The following is a 12,180-nucleotide window of genomic DNA, read 5'->3' as shown; positions in this document are numbered from 1 at the left end:
GAATTAAAATTCCAGGTTTTTTGCAGTTTTTATATAGAAATGGGACGAATCATCAGTTCTGTGTGCTAGCCACAGAAAATTACTTAATTACTCAAATACTGATTATAGATTTGTGCTGCTATAAATGGCTTACATGAACTATTTTACCAATAATGGCACAATAAACTATTTAACAATTTAAAGATTACTTAGAAGCATCTGAGCATATTTGAAATAACATGGACAAGTCTTGCTCACAAAATTTCCAGTGACTGCCATCCAGATAAGATGACTGTACAATTTCATTGTTATAACATTTAGCAGGATTGACTAAGTAAAAAAATAGTTCTTCATAATTTGCTTATGAGTGCAATAAATTAAGATATAACTGCTGTGTCTTCTTTATATTACCTCATTTATTGAAACTTCATTTAAAGGTTAGAATTCTAAAAATAAAATTTCTCAGTTCTCACGTAAAGGAGAAGAAATTTAGTTCAGCAAGTAGGTTTTCTAGAACATTGTCATAAAGGATTTCTTGGTATAGCTACACAAATATATGAATTAATAAAAAAAAGCTTGAAAAGTCAACAAAAAGAGAGAAAAATTCTTGTTATGCAATCTGCATGACAAGGTACACTTGATAAAAAAACTCAGTGTTCCAGAGGCTGGCACAGTTAATTTTTTTTTTTTCCGCAATAAGAATGATCTTTAGCATTAGCAAGGATTTGCTTTTTAACCAGAAACAAAATTATATGAAAAGAAGCAGACTATACAGTATCTTTTGGAAGCAATCAGCTAAAGGTCATGAGGTGCAACTTGATTTTGAAGAAATTAAATTTTCTGATTTTGAGATAATTGTTGTGGAACAATTTTGGTAGGAGTGTAATTTTTGGCGTACTTTTAGCCTTGTCTACTTGCACAGCATTTTAGTGTAGAGTGAAAACTGCATAATACTTGCACTACAACAGAGGAAAAATTAATACTTTGCATTACAATTGAGCTAAAACTATCTTAAAACTCTGTAAGAGAAGCAGATTTCAGTGTTGACATCTGGATTGCCCTATAGGATGATGAATCTATTCCTGAAAACACCTCATAGCATATGCTGTAGTTCTCTGGGGAGACTTCAGGAGACAAAATACTCATAAAAAGCATGCTTGTTAAAAATAAAGGGCAAATATGCTAACTTCCAACTTGGTTAACTATCAACATAGTAATTTAGGAACCAGAGCTCCATAGTAACTGGAATAATAGTTTCCTCTCATTCTCTCATTCATTCCTGTCCATCAAGGTAGTTTTCAAAAAGTAGTTTCAAAATCAATCAGGCAAGGTTAAGGACAGAAATCAGCTGATCAAAAATATAAAATGAAAATGAAGACTGATGAGATGTAAAAGGATATGCATGCACTCCAGAAAGACTTAATGCCCAGGCATCTGTTACAGTCAGAAGCAGCAGGCTATTCCCAAGCTTTTTCACAGAGAAAAGATTAAGATAAATGTGTGGAGACTTTTTAGGACTTGTCTCATTTAATTATGTTTTATTCCAGCTGGTAAGAGAAAAATATAATTTGTTGATGAGGCAATGTTCATTGTGCTCTAATCAGTGCTTATGAGGAAATGGAAAAATAGGTGACAACAAATGCTTTGGCAGCTGGAAGCTGCACAAGAGCTTGACTTAGAAGATGTAGAATGGAATAATTCCAAAGGGAGGATAAGGCAAGAAGTCCTAGCATAAAAAATGTGTTACAAGTAAAGGCAAATAAGCCCTTTAAAATGACAACCCATGATTTAAAATTAGCAATTATGACAGTGAGCACAGTTTAATGTATATTTCCACAATAGTCACTGATACTTTGGATAGCTCCTGTGAAAAGCACAAGAGCTCAATCATGGACAATCTTATCCAGGATAGGTTATCTGCTTCACATCTGATCTGTAAAAATGAAGTACCTCACTAAGGCAGCTGTATCTCTTCCAGTTTTGAAGATAGGTCATTTAAGAGTGAATTTCTTTATGACAGACAGGTATGTCCACAGAAACAAAAAAAGACCTTACTACACATAGAAATCTATCAATGTTCAGGGAATAACTAGAAATCCAGTAAATTAGGCATAAAATTATTTTATAAAAACATTTAAGGAATTTAGTCTCCAATCTATGTTTTCAAAAAAGAGACAAAAAGACATGGAAGTTTAAAATTCTGCACGAGACTCAAAAATGCAATATAGACACAAGAAAACTTAGCTGAAGATTAATTTTGAAAGTAATATATAGGAAGACCTATGCAAATGAAACATATTAAGCATTTTTCAAAGCATAAAACTGGTTTTCTTCATAATGCCTACATAGAAAGGGAAGAATCCTCCAGTAATTAATATATTAGATGTTGCAGGCCAAAAACAGGAAGTGTCTTTTTCTTGTACACAGACTGATGGAAAAGAAGGGACAATATGGATCTATGAAGTTGATACACAACACTGTAAGAAAACAGTATGTTGCTTAGAAATGGTACAATGGATTGCAGCAACAGATAGAAATAAAAAGAAATTCCACCAATTGAGATTTTTGATTATACAGATCAGAAAATATGTAATTGACAGAAGTCCAAAAAACAGCTGGTGTGCTTTACTGAGGTTCTAGTTTTCCTTCTAACCACATCTAAATTGTGAATTTAACTGGTACTTTCAATCAAAGAAACTAGTAAAGGCAGAGTGATGAAGGTTTGGTATTTGAATGCAGCAGGTTTTCAGATGACACAAGACACTGCTAGTAGACACAAAAAGACAATGCTATCTAGCACCAGAAAGATATATTACTGTTTCCACAACAGGAAAAAATACTTTATGAAATTCTCAGTTCACAGAAAATGCATAGACTTAGTGTCAAGCAGACTGGGTTTATAGATCAGTCATCAGTCTGTACAACAAAGCAAGGAACTTCCGGAGACCAACCATCCTAACTACTGAGATTCAACAGCAGCAACAAAAAAGATTAAGAGGTGCAATGCAGAATCTGTCTGTTCAAAAGTAGAATTGTCTTTTGGGGGGAGCTAAAAGGGGAAAATAAAATAGAAAAGCCCTCCAGCTAACACATAAATCTTTCCTAGCTCCTTGTCTTGTTGAGTGTGTGAAGATTACAGCTCTTTATATATTATTCTCAAATTGGAAGGAAAATCCAATGCTCTTGCAAATTAAGAAAAGGACTGATATAGATTTATATTTCTCTTTCTGTGGAAGTATTTTAAACAATTAATTCTTAAATATTCTTGAAGCTTTTACTAATTTCTTCATCTTTTCTTAAATATCAATACCACTAATTAATGAGTGAGATCCAAGAGACACCATAGAATGGTACTTTCCATTTTGGATGTATCAAGCTCTTACATGCCAACATGGTTTGGAAGACATGGTGAAACAATAACACCACAAAACCTTTGACACAAAAAATTGGAGGTTTCAATTTTAAAACAAATATTCTATACTGAACACTCTGATGATCTGTAATTACAAAACATTATGTCATAAAGGACATACTAAGCACTGCTCCAAACAAAGGCACACCTTACTATGAAACACAAAGTAATTATTATGAAACACTGCTAGTTAAACATCTATTATGGAAGGATTGTTATGGAGTAGAAATCTTCTTAATAAGGAACTCTGGGTAGACCCTATTAAACTACTGGCACTCAGTCTAGGAGTTTCACAACACCAGGACTGTAAAATACATCATCAGCTGTGCAATACCTAACCTATAATCTGTGCTGAAAAGACATACCAGTATACTGCAAAGTCCTCTTCACAAACACACTTTTAAGTATCTCTCTTTACATGACAGATAAAATTTTTGAATTTTATTTTCAAACAGGTCTTTATCTTTTGAATAATGTTCTTCGTTGTTTCTGCTTAGTATTCAGCAGGAAATTCAATTTTCAATTTAGACCTGTTTCCTTTTATGAGCAATAATGTTAGAAAATGTTATCACTTACTACTAAGCCATTCTACACTATGAATAAAATCTGTAGATTGTCTTACATAACCCTACATCTTTTATTTCTAAATGTGTTATCAATATTTGATTGTACCAGTTAAGAAATATTGAAAATCTCTAGATATGAAGGCTGGTATAAATTTATGTGTAAAAAAGATATCTTATACAATTCTACAGAAATAGAACTTCTTTGCTCAGTATAAAATATATTCTGTATTGCTTTACAATTAAGATAATGCTTCCAATTACATAAGGAATTAATAGTGCTCATCACAAAAACAGAGAAGTGAAAAGAAATGTCAGCTTATTGCTCTAATATCTGGTGCTTCTATATAAAAATAAATATACCTTCCTGTTCTGCTAGTGAGCTCAAGTGGCCAAATAGCTTAATTTAAAAAATAGGAAAAAAAAAAAGCTTCACGAAAATCTATCTTACCTAAAAAACATGTCAAGGCACATTCTCAAAGCATAAGTAGGAACTCAACCATACAAATCCTACTAATATGAGTGGGATCTACCTGTCAAAAGCCCTGTGCATCATGCTGAATATGTCCTTCAGTGATACCAGTAGAGTTAAAACTTTTGGACATATACATAAATATTTTATGTTTCATATTTCACAAGATAACAGTTGTGATTTATGCTTGGCTGTGCTTTCAGAGGTATCTGTTTGGCAGGAACACCTCAGACGCTATTGTACTCTCACTCTCTGGTTATATAGTCCACTGAAATAGGGGTCTTTCAAGAAACTTTCATGATAACTTTGGCTCTTTAAAGCAGACTTTTCAAAATGGCACACAATAAAGTCTTTCATTACAAAATATGTTTCAGTTTCATCTATATTACTTCAATACTGAATGTACTTCATCTACAGGTGCTAAATTACCTTTAAACTGGTTTCTAAAAATATTACTTCTTCCTAATATAGGAACGATACAACTTCTCCAAAATGAAACATAGAGTACCAAAGAGAGATGGAGAATCCTGATACTAAATACAGCACAATAGAAAAAGAAATATATGAAGATTTTTCTACTGTGAACCACAGCATGAAATCACGGAAATCTCAGGACTGAAGTGAGATTTCATGATCAACTCAAACAAAAAGACTCCATCTTATTAAAGAGATAAAAGCCAATATAGTTCACATGCATTTGATTTAAAAAATTGCAAGTGACTACAAGGGGAAAAAAGATTTCATACACTGCTCTGAGCTTTTTCTGCTGTTATGACAAACGCCAAAGCTATATGTAAGTTTGTATTTATGTGAGCATCTGAACTCAGCCCTAGTGTGTTAAGAAGGAAATGGTAAACATATTGGGATTTTTTGACAAAAGATGTTTTTCTGCTCATTTGGGTTGAAAAAAAAACTGATAAAAAAGTGAGCTATATATATATAAAGTCAATTTATAATTTAACAATTGAGGTATCGAGTTCCTTAATTCTAAAAGCTCAACTAAGCTTCCAAAAACATTGCACTCAGAGACTTTAAATTCTGTGAAGTATCTCAGAAATTTCAACTAGCACAAAATTAAAAAATAAATATTGTTATCCTACTTCAAAGATACTAATCTACACAAACCTACAACTGGTAGAGGCCCAGATTGGACATCTAGTATCAACATGGGCAGCTAAGTACTCAAATTGAGATTGAGCACCACAGCATAAAAACAAATCAGAGTAACAAAATAAAACATGCAAACCCTGGGTTTCTAAATGCAGACTTATTGGGAAAAGCTATTTTAAAAACTTTCTAGTGTCTCTATATTTGTAAATGAAAGAAGGAATCTAGCTAGCAAACTCAAGACTTAGGGAAAAAGTCCAGTAAAAAACTGGAGACTTAGTATGGCAGTGGAGAATATTAATAGTGAGAATCCTCATCATTATCCTTCTGTAAATCATGAAGTTTAAATATAAGAGTATGAAAGTAAGAAAAGTTTTGTGACTTTTGACAATTATTAGTAAGAAAAAAATGGTAACAATTGCCAAAAAAATCACAAAAGTTGACATGTTACCTGGCTATGACAAAGAGCACACAACTGACACCCAAGTAAGCCAGCAGAATATACATCCAGATATCAGGGGAGAGAGGATTCAGGAAGGAGAAGACGCCCGGGTTTGTACCATTGGGCTTGCGGTACAAAATACTTATTCCAAGAGTCATAAAGGGCTTGGAAAAGTCGATGACCTTCTCACGAACATAGGTAATTGCCAATGGTGCAACTGCAAGGTCAGCTTTCTGTTGACAGAAATACAAAAAGAGAAAAAGGCCATAAGTCAGAAGCAACAGGCTGAAGCAGACATTAAGATAATGCAAAATACAAACTTTGTTTGGAGGATGTTTGTTCTTGTACTAGGTTGCCTGAAATTTAAAATTCTTCTCTCTATAACTAAGGAAACAGATTTATTCTACTTCCTCTTTGCAAAACTGACATAGCATTTAGAAAAAATTAAAAACACTAGTACAGAGATACAAATGAAGAAAAATACTGCATCTTGCAGAAAACATGAACATCTATTATCACATACTTTAAAACTTTATTTTTTGTGCATTTCAACATATGTCTTCTCTTTGTCACTCCCTCACTGTGTTCTTTAGAAGCAAATATATTTGTGAAGCAGAGGTGAATATACTAGTATGAGTGCAGGGAAAGGACCAGGAAGCAGTTCTTCATATTTTAGGATAAAAATGGTACAAAATGAAGATCAGTTTAGAATTGGAAGTGCTACACCTGCAAGGTTGCTGAGTATGTTCTAACAAAGTACAACTGTCCTTACTCACTTGAGGGAATCACTGCAAAACTTACAGATAGTTATTAATTAGTTGGACTACTTAAAATGAATTAATCAATTGAATGCATTTTGTCAATTAACATTTAGTTTTAGTTATTACAAGAATAATTCATAGGAGATTAATAAATAGCCTATGCTATTCTTTTAATCAAAACTTAATGGAAACCAGAGTGACCAAAAATCTACAGAATCTACTTCTTAATCTCTGTCAACACTAGAAATACTCCTGTGTATGTATGAATGTGTATGTGTTTGTGCATACACACATAAAAGGAAAGTTCAGAGTGAGAAAGTTTATAGTGCGAGACCTGGAAAGCTGTAAAATAAGAATTCTTCATAAACTATACCAAAATATAGGTATGTAATGACAGAAATGGTATAGCTACCATGGAGTACTGTTACCTAAGAAATATATCCAAGTAGCATAGCTCCAAATGATACCATTTTCAGAATGCCTGCTTTAAGATAGAGAGATATGATTCCAAATAAAATAAATTCACACACTTATGTACTTTTTGCTCATTTGATATTGTGTATATTGTGTAACACTCAAACTTCCATGCAGGGTAGCATTTCAGTGTTCCTTTTTATTTTTATCTTTATATCTAACACAAAGTTCTTCTATGGTCTATTCTTGTTATGAACATTTATATAATTAGATCTACTGAAGTCAGTTGCAATATGAAACTTTGTTGACACTGTTATTTTATTTGGTAAGGGTTTACTGGTCAAAAAAATTACATGCATTTCATTTCCATTGGTATTAAGAACTTATAGATATTAATCAAAACAGCAAGGCTTAATTCCACAGTGGATGACTTTTTATAGATTGCATATTATTGATGATATTCCAGCTGATGTAGAAAGAAAATGGTAAAGTAAGAAACTAAAACTAATTTGAATTAAAAGTTATAGGTCAACACCAAGAAGTTTAAAAAACATAACAACCCAATATTAGTTTGTGAGGAAAGTAGCAGACCTTAACCAAAGAGTCTGAAGGCAACTGACTAGAAACTGTTAGAAGAGGCAGCTTCCCCAAGACAGATAAATTAGATCTTTTGGAAGGCTATTGGTAGATGTGAATTTCTTATTATATTAACAGAACCTTAATGAATAACAAATAATTTATTTTAATAAATACCATGGAAAATCCAACCTTTAACCATTAGATGGAAACAAGAATATGCAAATGAATATAGGTTGCAACTATCTCTAGTGGAGCCAAGTTGCAGATGAAATTTGAAGAATAACTGATCGAGAAATAATATGTCACATATGACAAAATAGAACAGATACCTGAACCTGGGGGGACAGATATAAAATTGATGTACATAACTTGACATCTTAAGAGTCTCTTCATAGGTGAGTAACTCTGTTTGAACTAGAATATCAACATAAGAAAAATTAAGCATCTAACCAAAAAAAAAAAACAACAAAACAAAACAAAATTTGGAGTCTTTAATAACTGCGGAAATGACGAACTTGAAAATGTAATGCTACCACACACAACTTTTGTTAATCTCATTTATCTCAAATCGTTAATTCTCCTGGAAATTCTTTTATTCTGAAAAGAGCACTATTTGTAAATATGAGAAAGCAGGGGAAGCAGGGGCCAAGTTTCTAGAAGTGCAGTACCAGTTTCTCCTATGCTCAGCTATAATGAAGATATAGAAGGAAAAGAATCATCTTTATTTTACTTCTAGCCACAAATAGGGGAGGAATAGTGAAAATTAGTATTTTATCAGTCGACATTTAATAACATTAACAAATTAGTGTATCCTAACATGGCTTTTTGATATGTTCTATTACAAAGAATATTTTTCTCACTTGGTAGTGATGAATTATTCCACTTTTTGTAATGAAGGTATACATGCTTCTAATCTTTAAATTAATAAAAAGTATATCTATCTGAAAACACAATCCATAATAGCACTTAACTATTTCTTGAGATGACAAAAATTTTTATAACAGCATCCAAGGATTGGTGAGGTAAGCTAGTTGCCACAAAGAAAAAATCTGCAACTAAAGGTTTCAATAGTGATTAGAAACAGTCTGACAAGGACATTCCAACACAAGGCATGGTCCTGAGCAAAACGGAGGAATTGTACAGCCTAGTCTATGATATGCTAGAGCACTGCACTGCGGATAATAAGCTGTAGTTGTGCATCCTCTCCCTGCCTGTCCCACACCATCCCTCAGGAGTTCAGGAGCTCTTGATAAACCTGGACCAAACCAGCTGAGCAATGAAGCACCCCCTTGATCATAACAGTAGGGCAGTAAAGCATCCCTTGAAAGCTCCAGAAGCTCATCCATGATCCAGGTAGGAATAACCCTGACCATAACACCTACCTGACCAAGGTGGAGACAAGGGATAAACATTCACACATGTATAAAGCTTCCCTGTCTTGCTACCATGTGCAGTTGTAGGATGCTCATTCACCAACATCTCAAGGTACCCCTGATTTATTTCTGATACAGAAGTGTTGAAGGTAGGCTGAAGTCATCCTCCTTTGCTTCTTCCCTTACATTTTACTTCCAAGCTGTTTGTTCAGTGATTATTTTATATCAAGTAGTATTCAAAGAGAAAAAGGAAGTACATTTTTCTTCATTTGTACAGCTTAAATTTGGCAGATAACCTCTAAAATGAGAGATTTTAAAATCATACTGAATTCAATCTATGCTTGCAGATACAGCTAATTTCAGCAAGAAATCTGCACTTTAATACTGAGTAGTGTATGGCCACAGCATGCACAGAAATTTGGTATTTGCAGAAATTGGTGCTTTTTCTTTGAAAATTAACTCTTTAAAACCTGGAGAAACAATCACAATAATTTTGGGGGAAATAGAATCTTTAAAGGATTTCATAGCTTCTATTAATTACATCAGGGAAAGGTAAAACAAACACCAGTTGAATTTTCTATTGTTGATAATTTTATGAAAAGTTTTTGTCTCACCTATTTTGTTCAAAAGAATGAAGAATTTAAATACAATCTAGACACAGAAACAATAAAATGGCTAATAGCTATTTTTAATTAGACACTACAATTATACAATGTCACCAAATTATCTGAGTATTTCAGACAATGTGAATGGAGTCTTCTGGTAAGAATTTTGCTCCTAACATTTTGCATTGATTTAGCAAGCATTATTGTTTATACTAAAAATGCAAAGGGAATCATACATTATTGATTCTCAGTTGTTTATTCAGTCAATCAGTACAATCATATTGTAATTGTATAATATGCACAAAACTACACATACACTGAAAAGACATTTAAGCAATTTCACTTCTCTACAGGCAGCAATGCACTTATTACCTGCAATTACTCTTGAAAATAAAGGAATTTGCCTTTTTTAAAAAGAAAAACTTCATACAGCTTTTGTTTAATCTACTATGTTTCCTCAGCCTAAAACCCTAAGTCAATATGTAAATTTCTTCAGCTCAAATTTTTGAGACTGTTAACCTGAGTTGAATTTCAGCTACATTCCCTTTGGAGAAAATGCATCCTCAAGATAAAAGAGGAAGGTTAAAGCACAGCTTCAATTCTTTAAACCTGTCTAACACACTCCTAATGCACAGAGACCTTATGCATTATTCTTGTTCACAGAAGTGCATTTCTCTGCCACTGATTTGAAAAGATAAGATCTGTAATTTGCTTTTACGCTTACAGTCTATCCTAAACTGCCTTGTTCATGCTGCTATATTATAGAAAATTTTATACCCCACAAGAAATTTTTAGTCTTATCACAAGATCTTCATTTCCTTTGAAACCACTAGGAACTTATTAGGGCTTTATCGCTATTTTTATTATAACTAGCCATTTAAATTACTTTGGCAGAAATTGTTTCTCTACTGCCTTTTACAGGATCATAGTACAATTCAAGTGGAGAGAGATCAGGAGGTGTCTAGCGCAATTTTCTGTTCAAAACATCTACATGGATGAGACAGTTTTCTTTTGCACTTTACCCAGTCAGTGTTGAAAAACTCCAAGGAAGGTGACTACATGACATTTTTAGATAAGCTGGTCCACTGCTTGTCTATCCACAGAGTGAAAAATTTTCTACAGACAAGCAGTGGAGCAGGCTGCTTAGAGAGCTTATGCAATTTCCACCCTTGGAGGTTTCCAGTTTATGCTTGTTGCCTTTGGTCTTCCTGCCAGGCTCCTCTGTGAAAAGCCCAGATGGAGCTTCTTGATAACCTCCTCACACGTCCTGGAAAGCTGCTGCTAGAAATTATTACCTTTGCCAAATTTGAGTAACGTACCATAAGGTAAAAAAAAAAAATCCAGATTTGATAGCTGAATTTGTCATAACTTCTTATTTTTGGTATCCTGATAGGTATAATTTAAACTTAATTGCTAATAATATCTCTTATAGATTGAACAGTAGCACTTGCTACTTTATTAACATAATAAAGTACTTTAACATAAAAAAGAGAAATATGAAGACAGTTTCAGTAGATACTGGCTCACCTAATATATATGTTTGTAACTGCTGAGATGCTTCCCAGTATTTGTTCAGCAAGCAACAAGAAGTCACTGGAAGACAGGTGGTTTAATCAAATTCATTTCATTGACAGTAATATTGCACAGCGATTTCATTTCTTTAGAACCTCTTGTGTCAGCAGGGTTAATTCTTTTCTTGGCAAAGTCTTGAACAGCAGTAGCAACTAATGGTTTTTTCATCTACTCTCCTTTCAGAGAGGATCCTGGTCTAGAAATCAACAGGATCATTTACTTAGAGGTAGTTTTTTTTTTTAAAGGAAAAAATTTTGTAGAGGAAATTTACATTCTGTCCACTACCATTAAAACAGCTTTTGATATTAATTCAACTAGACAAAAATGGAATGTATGGAATGCACAGAATCCTTCCTTCAGTGACTTAAACAGGATAAAGCATATGTTTTGATCAACATACTGTTACCTAGAACTGCCTTTTGGTATTGTTTTATGTTTGCTCCTTTGTTATTACATGAATGTTTAGTTAACAAAAATGATTGTACTAAACCAGCAGGAGGTCTCTAATTAGTTAATTTACATTATTTCCTCTTATTCAGGGTTGTGCTAGTCAATTGTCATTTGCCTATGCCAGTATGGATAATATTTAATAGCTGAATAGATGTAATATGAATACTCAATAAAAACATATATAGTTTCTGCCTGTTGATTAATAATACACTTTCACTAAACTATTTTGAGCCAACTTCAGTCTAGTCAACAGGTAAGCAAATTCTCTGTAAAAGAACTAGAGACAGTAGACCATGAAACTATATGTAGCAGGAACATGGGTGACTGTTCATTTCAACAGTAAAATAAAAGTTTTTATGACTTAATTTCAGGAGTTTTGTACAAAGGTTTATTCTAATTGTTAGAAGAGCAGGATTCACATACCCCCAGGAAGAAGAAATTGTCGAAGAAA

At 33.2% G+C, this 12,180-nt stretch overlaps 1 protein-coding gene across 3 annotated transcripts in view; it reads right to left on the bottom strand.

The window, feature by feature from the left end:
* The window catches only part of GRIK2 (glutamate ionotropic receptor kainate type subunit 2), a 354,211-nt gene that overhangs the window by 127,412 nt on the left and 214,619 nt on the right, over positions 1–12,180 (bottom strand). For all 3 annotated transcript variants that reach the window (XM_059467530.1, XM_059467531.1, XM_059467532.1), the window contains exon 11: positions 5,985–6,208. In XM_059467530.1, coding sequence (XP_059323513.1) covers positions 5,985–6,208 — 224 coding nt within the window. The remainder of the gene's footprint in view (positions 1–5,984; positions 6,209–12,180) is intronic.

This window comes from Ammospiza nelsoni, chromosome 3 (genome assembly GCF_027579445.1).
Source record: "Ammospiza nelsoni isolate bAmmNel1 chromosome 3, bAmmNel1.pri, whole genome shotgun sequence".
Taxonomy (NCBI): domain Eukaryota; kingdom Metazoa; phylum Chordata; class Aves; order Passeriformes; family Passerellidae; genus Ammospiza; species Ammospiza nelsoni.
The sequence above is the reverse complement of the archived record's forward strand: the minus strand, read 5'-3'. Positions and strand labels throughout refer to the sequence as shown.